Raw genomic sequence first — 13,797 nt, 5'->3', positions numbered from 1 at the left:
ATTTGTAGAGGTTATTCATGGTTATTTAATAACTTTACTCCGAATTCTTTCATGTGCTTTGAGGGATTTTGATGTCATCTTCAAGAGATGATATTCCCCGTTACGCTAAAAGATTTCCATGCATTGTGGAAGGTGCGATCGATCACCAAGTTATCTTCCTGTATCAATGATGGAAGGTATTTTAATTCTATCCCTCTTTAGGGTGTAAATTTTTTTTAGAGGAGTTCGCCTCTTCTCGACTTCGCAGTAGGTGGTGAAGAGTTGACAACTCTTACTTGTGGTGACGAAGCCCCCCAAGACCCTGGGGTAGGTCGAGTAGCTCATTATTTATTTATTTATTTTGAATTATACGGGTCTTACTTTAAGGGGTAATTTTCTCCCAACTCATATGGTTGAAAATTTTGGTATGTAATTCGACATTATTTAACTCAAGGGTGATTTTCTCACGATTCAAATGGTCGAAATTTTTGGTATGTAGTTTGACATTTAGTGCTTATGATAAGATATTTTGGCAGTAATTCGACATTTGCCTCAAGGGGTGATTTTTCCACGACTCATATGATTGGAAATTTTAGCATTTAACTCGGTGGTACTTTATTCTTGGAGAAGAATTTACTTACATGGTTGAAAATTCGGTATGCTAAATTGGAAATATTTTGTATTTATAAGTGTAGTCAATGAACTTATTCAATTGTTGTTTTGTTCTGTTACAATTTATTTTCGTTGAGTGTTGTTTTAAGGCATATTTTTGCTCATGCTCCAAACTTGATTTTTACCAAATTCAGAAGGAGGGGGAGCGAAGTTTTTCGGGATTAACATTGTTGGGAGGATCTTGATGAAGTTTCAATCGTGGGATCCCCGGTCAACTTTTTATTGCCTCAAAGGACCTCTGAAAACTCCAGGGATCTCCGCATCGGGAAGTTTTAAACTACGACAGAAAAGTTAATTTCATTGCTTAAGTTCGAGTTATAAAGTCGTAGGAGAAAGGATATGTTAAGCTCCTACTCGAGTTTTCTCCTATTACAAGTGAATAGTTCAAAAATAATTTTTTCATCTACATGAACTTAAAGTCACTCATTCGTGGTGAGGGAGTCTCTTTCTGCTGGTTCTCTTGAGGTCATGGGATGACACTTGTTGTGGGAAGATTATCTCCATGCGGAGGTGGGTTGCATGCATATGATTGGTGATTGGGAAACCAGATAAGATTAGAGGATATCTAACTCCATGCAAACACAACGCCTACACCCCTACACCTGCACCTCCTAATATTATATTTAATATTAATAATAGTTGTAATCATTATCATATATATGCTTAAAATAATATATTACCTACTTTCACACCAAGAAAATAATAAAAATAAAGAAATAGAATTAGGTTGTATGGTAAGTAGTATATAGTTTTAATTATTTGATAATTATTAGTTTAAAAGAAGTTGCAATAATGAAGTCTTAGATATTTGGGCAAGGAAGGAAAAGGTGTATGATCACTATATATAACATCTCAACTTTATCTAATTAATTTGAATTCATAGTAAGGTATTGCCATTTTGTTTTCAGAATTAGGAATTATAAGCACAAATTGATGAGGAGGTGAATGTGGATGTTATGATTCCATCACCATCGCATGTGCTATATACATATATGTATATATAATTATGCAATTTGACTCATCATTTCTTACCCCACCCCCACCCCCACCCCCACCATATTTGATGATTCATATGTCTAATTCCTATTGGATTCCACCCCCACATATATATTCAATTTCAATCCTATCTAACTTCTATTAAACTACTCATCCTATCAATTTCCTACTATTTATTAACATTTTATAAATATTAATTTCATACCACTCATTATATTCACTTAAAAACAATATCTTTTTTCTTAAAAAAATTAATGCCAACTTATTTCAACGGAAAGGTTCAAAATTTATATTTTTAACAATTTTATAAAATACTATTAAAATTGATATAAATAATATTTAGAGTTTGCTCCGACTCTAAATTGATAAAATATAATAGGTGAAAAGGGGAGGAGTGAATAGAAATAGCAATGGGGCGGATTTGCTCGCACTCCAAACCTGCCCCGCTTTAAGAAACCCCGCCTCGCTCCTCAAATTTTGATTTAACATTAGGTTTTGATTTAAAATGAATTGTATAATATAAAAAATACATTCAAATATTTTTTTATTATCTCAATAAATAATAATATTTTATATTTAGATACTTTGATATATTTTTGATATACAATAAATTATATAATATAAATAATATATTTATTCAATTTAAATAAACATAGTTTTTTTTATCTAAAATAAATTATATAATACAAATAATACATTCATTTAATTTTTATTTTTTGTATTTCTTATATAGAATTGGATATATCCAAAACTATATAAGAATTTACATGTAACATCATAATTTTCTATTAATAATAAATAATATTTTAAAATTACTTGAGATGGGTTCGGAGTGGGTTTGGTACAAAACTCGCAATCCGCTTAAGACCAAACCTGGGTCCAGTAATTTTGAAACCAAACCCGCATTGGACCCATTAAACAACTCCCTTTGCCTGATACACGAAAAATAAATTGAGAAGAAAATTTTATTTTTATAATTTTACCGATTAATCATTTTTTTATTTTATATTAGAATGTAAATTTGATAGTATATTGAAATAATTTTAGTATATAAAAAGATTGAAAATCTTATTAGTAAAAATATTCATCAAATAAAAATAAAAATATTAATCAAAATAAATATTGTGCATTTATTCTAAATTATTTAATTTAAATAAAATAAAAGTACTGTCAATGATCGACGACGTAATAGTTTTTTTGATGGTTTGATTGTCTTTTCTAAAAAGTTATACATTAATATTAAGAAAAAAAGAATTGGAGAAAAATTATACATATGAATAATGGAGTAAATAAAAATAAAATATGTAATTTTTGTTATTTTTGCCTTATATGTTAACTTATATACATTCAACTTTTACTTTTCGCTGTTTTTTATTTTTATATATAGTCTGAAATTTGATCCCAATAAAAAAAAGGTAAAGGAGGAAGGGTGGAAAAGAGTTGAGTTGCAGATATTTGAAAAGAAAATAGTGTAAAAAGTTTGAGGGGTATTGGTGATTGGAGTGTATTAATTGGGGGTGAGTTGACCAGTCAGCAGTGAGCGGATGGAAGGCGTTGTTAGGGTTTGTGGTGAATGTATGAGAGAGAGAGAGAGAGAGAGAATTTTGAAAAAGCAAAAGAGGGTTTGAACGGTCAAAAGACAGGAAAAGTAGCAGCAGCTGCTGCACCAATACCACTACCACTACCCTAATAATAATTCATTTTCATTTCACCATTATTAATAATAATAGATAGGGATTGGGGATTGCAAATTGCAATTATCATTAATTACTTTTATATGGGGAGGGGGAGGGGGGGCCGCATTGTTGTGTTGACTGACTGACTGACTGCCCTTCCCATTCTATAATCCATTATTATTACCATTGAGATTGAATTGAAGAAGAGGTAAGTTATATCTGCTTTCTTGCTTGCCTTTGCCCAACCAACCAAACATCAATCAGATTCCACCACTCTTAACACCTTCCTTTCCCAATCCCTTCATTTTTTACCAAATCTCAACTCCTTCACAACTCTACCCACCTTGCTTTCTTAATTTCTCCTTCTTCTTGGTAATCATTCTTTCCTTCTTCTTTTTTGTTTCATGTTTGTGTCAGAGTTGGATACATGGGTTTTTTCTTTTTTTTTTTTTTTTAGTGTAATGCCTGTTGCTTCTCTCTCTCTCTCTCTCTTTTAATTTTAAGTTTCTTTCGTTATAGTTCTAGGGTTTTGCTTCTCTGATCTTCCTTGGATATTCTTGTGATTTGGAATAACACCAACAAATTATTTTCTTGGTTACCTTTTATTACTTCTTGTATGGACCTTTTTTTTGGATGCATAATTGATTTCTGTGGGCTTGATGATACTTGTTTTACTTTCCAGATCTCGCTGAGAATGGCCTCAGTCATCAATTTAATTCCGTTGATTTTGTATCTCTATGTTCTTACTGCAACTTAACACTACTCTGTGCACTGGGATTTTCCCTTCCGTTTCGTAATTTCGAAAGCCATAGGCATCTGTTGTTTGAGTTTAGTTTAAGTTTTTCTTTTGCCTCCCTTGTCATTTTGACATTAAATCCTCCAGTAATTGCCCCTTCAACCGATTACCCTCCAATTGATATTGATGTTTTTAATCTCTGGTGTTCGAAAATCAACAACATCACCTGAATTATGCCCTCTGATAAATGAGGTCTGCGTATCTCACAGTGATACCCTAGAAAATATGAAAAATTGCTTCTTCAATTGATCTATGTTGGCTTTGAAATCCAAGAAACTAACACGGCTACATTGACTCAACTATGGCCTTCTTGGTGGATCATATTGCTGCTTGATATAATTATGCATAGGACTAATTTAGTGATGCATTTTCATGGAATTCTTGCAGTTTGTGCTTTGATTAATTCACCATATTTGTTGTAAGTTTGTAACTGTAACTTGAATCTGCTGCAGAAGGTTCCCAATTTGTGTTCTTCATCTGGGCTGGTATAATTGGTCAGAAAACCTGCTCGTTTTCTACAATACAAAAGTATGACATCCTTAGGTGTACCTCCTGCATCTGGTGTAAGAGATCCAAGTAGAAAAGCTGGTGGTTTGGATAAGCTGCCAGATGAGATGAATGAGATGAAGCTCAGGGATGACAAGGTATGGGACCTTATCTTTACATCTCTTTCAATGTTTGGTTGAATTGTTTAGCACACTTCATCCCTGGATGGACATCATAACTGTTATCATATTTCTTAGGATATGGAACCAGCTGTTATAGATGGTAATGGAACGGAAACTGGTCATATAATAGTGACAACAATTGGAGGCAGAAACGGCCAGCCAAAACAGGTGGACTTTGGGCTTTTCAATTTCAGTTGTGATAAACTGGTAAGCTTGTTTTCCAGTCTGTTAACATATTTTCACCTTTGGCTTATCAGACAATCAGCTATATGGCTGAGCGCATTGTGGGGCAGGGATCTTTTGGAGTAGTGTTTCAGGTAAGCTGGTTATTGTTTCCATGCTCGTTATTCCGGTGAAAGGGAAGACCATAGCTTCTGACAGTTCAAAAGTTAGACCTTCTTTTTAAGACTCCCAATGTTCTACAGGCCAAATGTCTGGAAACAGGTGAAACAGTTGCCATAAAAAAGGTTCTTCAAGATAAGAGGTACAAGAACCGTGAGCTGCAAACAATGCGTCTTCTAGACCACCCTAATGTTGTGTCTTTGAAGCATTGTTTCTTTTCAACGACTGAGAAGGATGAACTTTTCCTCAACTTGGTTTTGGAGTATGTTCCCGAGACTGTTCATAGGGTAATTAGACATTACAACAAGATGAGCCAGAGGATGCCAATGATATATGTGAAACTTTATGCTTATCAGGTATACTTAATTTCACTTGCATTCTCTTGTTGACATTTTGCATAGGAGCTTAAGTACTGTCTAAGTTAGTTTAACTTGTTTTGGTCAGTGAAGTTTTATTTCTGAAGTTAAATCTTTTCCTGGCAGATTTTCAGGGCACTGGCTTATATCCATGGTAGCATTGGAGTATGCCACAGGGATATCAAACCTCAAAATTTATTGGTAAGTTTATGATGCAGTCATTTGATGTACATTGTTGCAATGTTAAGGGACTTACTGATTTCCATGTTATATACAGGTCAATCCACATACTCACCAGGTGAAACTATGTGATTTTGGAAGTGCGAAAGTACTGGTTCGTGTCATTATCTCCCCTCTGATCAGCATATCTCTTCCAAGTGCTAGTATTTGTTACATCATTTTTATCTGATTTGGCTAAATTTTGTAGGTTAAAGGAGAGCCAAATATTTCATATATATGCTCGAGGTATTATCGTGCTCCGGAACTGATATTTGGTGCGACAGAGTATACTACTGCTATTGACATCTGGTCTGCAGGATGTGTTTTGGCTGAATTATTGCTTGGGCAGGTAGGTGCACCAGTTGTCTCTTTCTTCAATTACTCTCAGGATGGTTAGTTTTATTTGCTAAAAAAAGTTACTTATGGAAATTTCAGCCCCTTTTTCCTGGTGAGAGTGGTGTTGATCAGCTTGTTGAAATCATTAAGGTAATCATGAGGCAGTCCAATTCTTTACTGTACTCCTTTGCACCTGGATTGAAACATTGACTTTTATTTTATAAAATCACATTTATATCGCATTTCATAGTCCAATGTGGCTTATATACTGTAAGTGATTGGTCACTTTTAATCATGTTTGTTTGTATGTAGGTCCTGGGAACTCCAACAAGGGAGGAGATCAAATGTATGAACCCCAATTACACCGAGTTCAAATTCCCCCAGATAAAAGCTCACCCTTGGCACAAGGTAGTGGAATATTGGTACTTGTTCTGCCTTTAGTGTAAATTGTCTGTAATCGGTGTTTGATTTGACATACTTGGCATCTTCAGATATTTCACAAACGCATGCCACCAGAAGCAGTGGATCTTGTTTCAAGGCTACTCCAATATTCTCCAAATCTGCGGTGCACTGCGGTGAGTATTAACAATATTTGTACTACGTAAAAATCATTTGTACATTTTTTATTTGACTGTAGGGATGTGGCCTGTTTATCTGTAGTAGTTTCTAGATGCTACTACCCAGGTTGTGCAATTTTATTGGTTCTGTCTAGCTCAAATGGAAAGTGATACACTGAAGTATTGTAGTTTTTGCAAAATTTATTCTCCTTTTTTACTTTTTCTGCAGTTTAATCATGTCTTTGTAGATTTTCTGCTTTTATGCCAAGGCATTTTTGGTTAATGAATTCCCATATAACTGTGGCATTGACATAATGTATGTTGGAACACATTCTCATGAATATTGGTTGTGGTTGTTTATTTGTGATGCAGCTGGAGGCATTGATCCATCCATTCTTTGATGAGTTGCGTGATCCTAATGTTCGACTGCCAAATGGACGCTTCGTTCCACCTTTGTTCAACTTTAAGCCAAATGGTGAGTTTCTCCTTCAGATGCTTCTTTTCTGCTATCTAGTTTTCTTTCCAAATTTGCTGTGCCTAAAAAAAATATAACTTGAATTGTTGGGGTGATTAGAGATCAAGGGCGTGCCAGCGGAGTTGCTGGGGAAGCTTATCCCAGAGCATGCTAGAAAGCAATGTGCATTTCTTGGAGATATACTACGTGCATAGATTTGCTATGGAGGACATGAAATATGTTTGCAGCCCCTTGTTCAAAATGATCTCCTTACTTCTCTTGGCATGCAGGTTTCTTGTATTTATTAAATTTGGTTGTAGTAGCAGAGCAAGAACGTTTTACTAAAGTTATCTTGTCTGACCATTTTTTATTTTTTATTTTTTATTTTAATGATGAAAAACTGTAATTGTTGCTGAAATGGAGCTTAGTTGTATTGTTTGTTTCCTTTGAGGCTAACCTTCCTCTAGTGGTGTTGTAAATGTAAAGAGAAATCAGTTTTCTGATAGTTCAAGAATGTTGTTCACCAGTGCAAATCGAAATCATGATTGGTTCCATGACCTCTAATGTATTATTTGCAACTTTCTGGCAAGCATTGCCACAAAAGTATCTGGCTGGGCGTTCCTGATTTCTGCGCTGCTGGTTGATGGTTCATTAAGAGGCGTTTCTGTGAGATTGTGATCCTGAAACTGAAAGAATGGTCTCTTTTCCAATATGGTATGTGATCTTGCACGAATTCAGCGACCTAGAAGAACGACCTCCCCATAGGTGACTAACTCCTCCAAGATCAAGTGTTGGGTTTTTTAGAATAAGACAAGAACGGTGAGCTCGTCTGGCACGTCTCCGACAACGGTCCTCCGACGCTCAAGTTAGGTAGATCGAGGTTAAATGTTGCGATCAAAGGTTTAGATTGAAAAGAACTTGGAATTAGTTACCTCAGATTATGACGTTTTGTTGTATTTATAGGATTTAGGTGCATACAGTTGAATGGGCCACGTGGCCTTATCCAGCTAGCTTACGTCCAAGATCGGACGGTACTCTCTTGAAGCGGGTATCTGGATTCGGGTTAGGGTTGCTCCGACCCATATGATCGAGAAGGTTGATCCATGGGGCGAAAGGATTGAAATGCTCTTCATTAAGGGTATTATAGGCATTTTTCACATATTTTTATGAATACCCATTTCAAAACTATATTACATCCCGCAGAAGGCTGCAAATGCTAATGATCTGTGGGTGGGTTTTTACATCTACGCTGGACCCTTGTATCATGCCCTGCCCAATCCAAGAAAAGAAAGAAAAACAAATATAAGAGGATATTCTCTAGTTTTCGTGCTTGTGATACCCTTGTACATCTCAGGAAGGAGAACTGAAAAGATAAATATTTGGGATAATTATAATTTCACACAAAGATATGTGATTTGTTTATATAAGTCACTCAAGTCTTTTCTATAATTAAAGAAATCACTCTTGACTGTTCAAAAAAGTAAGATTAGTTTGTGTAATAATGTTTGATATTTTTTAGGAATGTATGTATAATTTTTTTGAAAAGCAGCGATGGTTTATGTAAATGATGATAAAGTTTTTGGTTGGTGTATCGCTAATTATTTAAAAGGAAAGAGTTGTTTGTGTAAATATAATTATCCCAAACAGCCTTTGGAGGGAAATAAATAAAAAGAGAAAAACTGGAATGAGTTGAGATGGTGGCACCAACCACTTAATCTACTTTTATTTTTTTTTTGTTGTAGGCATGAATATGAATGGGTTGGTGAGGAGATGAAGGCACACTCTCCCTCTTGTCCCATGCGACAATGTAGAAGAAAAGTAATGCGCACAGCAAACTCACACCGAAAGACACCCATCTAAAATTTTCTTTTCCATTGTGAAGTTAAAGGTAAAAAAGGAAAAAGTGGTAGCTTGAAGGGATGTCAATCAATGCAAATCATAATGCACTACACACTCTAACACTCCAATACTTTAATCCAAAGTGAAGCTATAAACTCAGAAATCCGCTTCCTTTGCTTGGTGCAAATAGGATTGTTCTTTAGTTATCCTTCCAACCTAAACATATTGTATTGGACCCGAATTGTGTATCCAAGATCTGGTCTATCCAACAATTTTACCCCAAAAGTCGAGAATTTCGAGTGCTTGACACTCTCTGGGGCGGTCAGGAGGAAGAAACAGTAATCGTCATTCACAATCCATACTAGTGTCCATATGCAGCACTTTCTGCTGGTGAATGGCACGGAATCAGTAAAGATAGTGCCTATGAGTTTGTTGCCAATATATTTTATAACACCCCTTTCTATTCTTTTAGAGCTATTCTGAGTCTGACAATTGCTTTGAAGTTTGTTTGGTGCTAAACTATAATGCACCGATTACTCCAATCCCTTTAACCATTTGATTTATTATTAACCTTATCATCCCTCCGCCTAACTATATATCCAAATACATATAAATGATTCATGACATAGCTAAATTCTTGTATCAATTGTTGCTATGTCGACATGCCTTTATAGAATAATAGAACTGAATGCTTTATGCTTTCAATTAAGGCTAATGGCATCTTCTTTGGAGATGCTGCATATTTTAGTTTGCTCTAGGACTAGGAGCCCTGCAGCCTGCAGGCAGAGGAATGTCATGTCCTGTATCTCTAAAATTTTAATGCTGACTAGGTCACACACATAGTTCCACTTTTTGCTGACTCTATTCTTGATTCTTTTCTAAGCAAATAACAATTCAATTCGGTAAGAATTTTACAGAAAAAAGGGTCTGAGGGAGTGACAGTGGAGTGGACCAGAGTAAGTGGGAAGTTATGGGAAGAACATGGGGGGCTGATACTGATAGTTATACTTACACCCCCTTCTCATGTCTGGTTTTCCCGCACACCTTTTTCCTCCACACTCAAAAAGCCTAGTGTCTTATATCAAACTGGTCGTTTTTTTTTTCTTTTTTGCACCGAAACCATTAAAAAAAATGCATGTATGGTTCACAGAAATCTCCCAAGAACATCCACTTGTATTATATATACATGAACTCAGCCTTCCTACTTTTGCATGTCTTTCCACGGTTTATATATATGCTGCCACCAGCTGGTTGTTGTTAGTGCTTGGTTTTGTTGCTCTAAAAGTTTCATTCTACTTGCTGAAACTTACATATCCACATTTCTTTCTTGTCTTTTCACTCATTTGTCCACATCCACAGTTCTTGTTTTCGGTCCGGCTCTTGGTTCTCAACAAAAAGGGAACAAACATCTCTTGTCAAGTAATTTTCACTGTGACAGTACCCAAATATCCTGTTTCCCTACTAAACAAGAATGGTTGCGTTTCGTCTGTTTGTACTCGTCCTTTATTTCACTTTTGGAGTAATCATGTTTGGTGGGCAAGCCAGATACCATCACCACCACAGAAGACACAAGCATTCTCATCACGCATCCCAAATTTCAATGCCTCCTTCGCCTCCCCCTGAGGCTTCTGCCCCATCTCCTGATGAAAATTCAAACAACCATAACAGTATATATGACGTTAGAAATTTTGGTGCGGTCGGTGATGGTGTGACAGATGATACTGAAGCATTCAAGACTGCATGGGATAGTGCCTGCCAAACTGAAGCCGGGATCCTACTCGTCCCCTACGGTTACATTTTCATGATTCAGTCTACTATATTCACTGGTCCTTGTGAAAGCGGCTTCGTTTTTTGGGTAACTTCATGTTGTTACACTGTTTCATTGAAGATTAATTTTGATCTCAAGCCTCCTGACTCTTGTGATTTTTACACAACTTTAATGTGCAAAACTAATGAAATATACTGAAAAAAGGTTGATGGAACTATAATGCCACCTGATGGACCGGACTCCTGGCCGAAGAATTACAGCAGGCGCCAGTGGCTGGTTTTCTATAGAGTTGATGAGATGTCGCTCCAAGGAGGAGGTCTAATTGATGGCAGGGGTGAGCAGTGGTGGAATTTACCCTGCAAACCTCACAAGGTATATATACATATTTTATTTTAGTTTTGTGAAAAGAGGTGTCTTATTCAACTTATTTTCTGCTGATGACTGTTTCCACTAATGAATGTAGGGAGCTAACGGAACTACACTGCGGGAACCATGTGATAGTCCAATTGTGAGTGATGCAGAAAAGAGTATATAAAACAAATCGTTTTCTGGTTTTCTGACGTTGGTATCTAATATTAATTATTGCAGGCTATAAGATTCTTTATGAGCAACAATTTGACAGTCCAAGGACTCAAGATTAGAAACAGCCCACAGTTCCATTTCAGATTTGATAACTGCAGGAATGTTCATATAGAATCAATTCACATAACTGCTCCAGCTTTAAGTCCCAACACAGATGGGATTCATATAGAGAACACAAACAATGTTGAAATATATAATTCAGTAATCTCGAATGGTTAGTACAATTACATTAGCTCCCAATTTATTGATTTGCCCTCACATTTCCACATTTTCTTTTCTAATAATTTCATTACACGATTATATATATTCCAGGGGATGATTGTGTATCCATAGGATCAGGCTGCTATGATGTAGACATTAGGAATTTAACATGCGGACCAGGCCACGGCATCAGGTATTTATACGATGATCGTTCAAGATTCCTTTCATTTCTTCAATTAGCATTGTCCATTTATGTTCTTCCAAGTTCAATGAGCCCTTTCTCTTGATTCATCAGCATAGGGAGCTTAGGCAACCACAACTCGCGTGCCTGTGCTTCCAATATTACAGTTAGGGATTCTGTGATAAAGAATTCAGACAACGGAGTGAGGATCAAGACATGGCAAGGAGGTTCTGGAGCTGTATCAGGCGTGACATTTGAGAACATTCACATGGACAACGTCAGAAACCCGATGATAATCGATCAGTTCTACTGCTTGAGCAAAGATTGTGCGAATCGCACGTCAGCAGTGTATCTATCTGATATACAGTATGTGGGGATCAAGGGAACTTATGATATCAGAAGCCCACCAATGCATTTTGCTTGCAGTGATTCTGTACCATGCACAAACATAACAATTTCGGATGTAGAGCTGCTTCCGGCTAAAGGAGATGTGGTTTTGGATCCTTTTTGTTGGAATGCTTACGGAGAACTGCAGACATTAACTATTCCACCTGTGTCCTGCTTGTTAGAGGGCATTCCGCAGTCTGTCTTGGACAATGATATTGGCTATTGCTAAAAGACTAGGTTCCGCTCCTCATCTCTGCTAGCTATAATATATATGTGTACATAGCTAGGATGAAATCATGGATGGAGGAGGGGCGTATTATGAATCCCTCTTCATCGATTGTGCTTGTTTATCATTGTGTTGCATGCTTAGGAACCTCCTTATGAGATGCTGTTTGTGAAGATGGTATTCTTGTCCTCCACTATTTCATGTGACTAATTTCTAATCCCAAGTTTCACCCATTTAGGAATATTTGAGGCAAACGGATTATTCCACTTGTGAGTTATGATCCAAGATTTTAGCCCGAATATAGATTCCAATTCACTACTATATAATTCTTAGAGCCCATTAAATTCCCGGTTCCACAGGTTTTATGTTGGAAATGTCTTGAAAGAAAAAGCGGATACGCAGTGTGTATCTGTTTGCAAATATTTCAACATCATATATATAGTTATGAGTACATGGTATAAACTTGGTTATTATCAATCATCAAAAACAAGTTGTTGCAAATAGTGCAATGCAAAGAGAGACACAAAGAGATACAGAACATGATGATGATGATGAGAAGCCAAGTAAGACAAAGAGAATGAAATCTAATTAAAAGTGAGTAGGCAGCAGGCTCTCTCGTATCTTATTGCACGCGCAGCCGGTGGCGGGCCCAAAGGCATGAAAGAGTGGGAGTTGTGCTCTGAAAAAGTTGCATGCAGTCGGCGCACCATCCATCTAAATTCCAAGAAACACTCACCTTTTTAATTTCCACCACAAAAAGAAAAGAAAACTAAAGGGCGCGGCAGCAGGATGTTTAATTTGCCTGAGTTGCATGAAGAAGATAAAGATGATGTTGGTTGTTCCTGAATTGGGCCGTGGGAGTTTGATCAGGTTGTCCACTCATTTGCATTTGCAATTGCAGCCCCATGCTTTCAAAATTTCAGCTTTCGGCCACCCCATCCATCATTGACAGACACAGTAACAGTAGCATCCTCGACCTCCAATGATGCCAATTGCCAACAACCACACCTAGACTTTAGTAGTAACGAAGGATTAATTGGAAATATTTGTGTGCGAATGGTTTGGTAATTCGAACATGAGTTAATGCACCCCACTCCACGTTATTATAAGTATTATATAACCACCTGTGCTGGCAGTTGAGTAAATTCATACACTTTATTCCCTTCAACTCCATACTTGCTGTCAGTCTGTTTACCCCCCTCCTTTCACCTTCACGTACCCCCTCCCCCATTCATTAATAAAATAATAATAATAACAATACATGCATCTTAAGAGAAAGGGAGTGCTGCTAATCACGCATATCCATCGACCAGAAGGAGAAGAGGAGGTGGGAGGGAATGGGATTTCTTCACCTCTGAAACCAAATCCATCGACTTGGTAATAGTGGAAACCAACCAAGACATAGACATCACATGACCTACCCGTGTTTGTTTAATTAATGTTGTGAGGCCCATTCTTATACATGTGGTCAGTAAGCTGGGCTCACACCTAAGGCCCAGGCAGAATGGGCTGGCAGGGCAGGGCAAACATCCATAAAACCAAGAGACTCGTTTTTGGGGCAA

At 36.8% G+C, this 13,797-nt stretch overlaps 2 protein-coding genes across 3 annotated transcripts; both read left to right on the top strand.

Moving 5' to 3' along the window:
- The first annotated feature begins 3,537 nt into the window (after positions 1–3,537).
- LOC105163006 (shaggy-related protein kinase alpha) lies at positions 3,538–7,584 on the top strand. Of its 2 annotated transcripts, none has more exons than XM_020694730.2 (13): positions 3,538–3,695; positions 4,575–4,763; positions 4,863–4,955; positions 5,045–5,104; positions 5,213–5,485; positions 5,612–5,686; positions 5,763–5,819; positions 5,913–6,053; positions 6,140–6,190; positions 6,353–6,448; positions 6,532–6,615; positions 6,970–7,072; positions 7,172–7,584. In XM_020694730.2, the coding sequence occupies exons 2-13, from the start codon at positions 4,650–4,652 to the stop codon at positions 7,264–7,266; spliced, it is 1,242 nt and encodes a 413-aa protein (XP_020550389.1). In that variant the 5' UTR covers positions 3,538–3,695; positions 4,575–4,649; the 3' UTR covers positions 7,267–7,584. The 2 variants fall into 2 exon arrangements, with proteins under 2 accessions (XP_020550389.1, XP_011079505.1); XM_011081203.3 differs by having other exon boundaries at positions 4,572–4,763.
- Positions 7,585–8,815: 1,231 nt separating this feature from the next.
- On the top strand, positions 8,816–12,415 carry LOC105163007 (Pectin lyase-like superfamily protein). The gene is made up of 6 exons (XM_011081205.3): positions 8,816–10,745; positions 10,863–11,030; positions 11,122–11,166; positions 11,247–11,454; positions 11,553–11,634; positions 11,737–12,415. The coding sequence occupies exons 1-6, from the start codon at positions 10,362–10,364 to the stop codon at positions 12,236–12,238; spliced, it is 1,389 nt and encodes a 462-aa protein (XP_011079507.1). The 5' UTR covers positions 8,816–10,361; the 3' UTR covers positions 12,239–12,415.
- Positions 12,416–13,797: the final 1,382 nt, after the last annotated feature.

Source organism: Sesamum indicum, linkage group LG6, assembly GCF_026168435.1.
Source record: "Sesamum indicum cultivar Baizhima isolate 11 linkage group LG6, ASM2616843v1, whole genome shotgun sequence".
NCBI lineage: Eukaryota > Viridiplantae > Streptophyta > Magnoliopsida > Lamiales > Pedaliaceae > Sesamum > Sesamum indicum.
The sequence above is the reverse complement of the archived record's forward strand: the minus strand, read 5'-3'. Positions and strand labels throughout refer to the sequence as shown.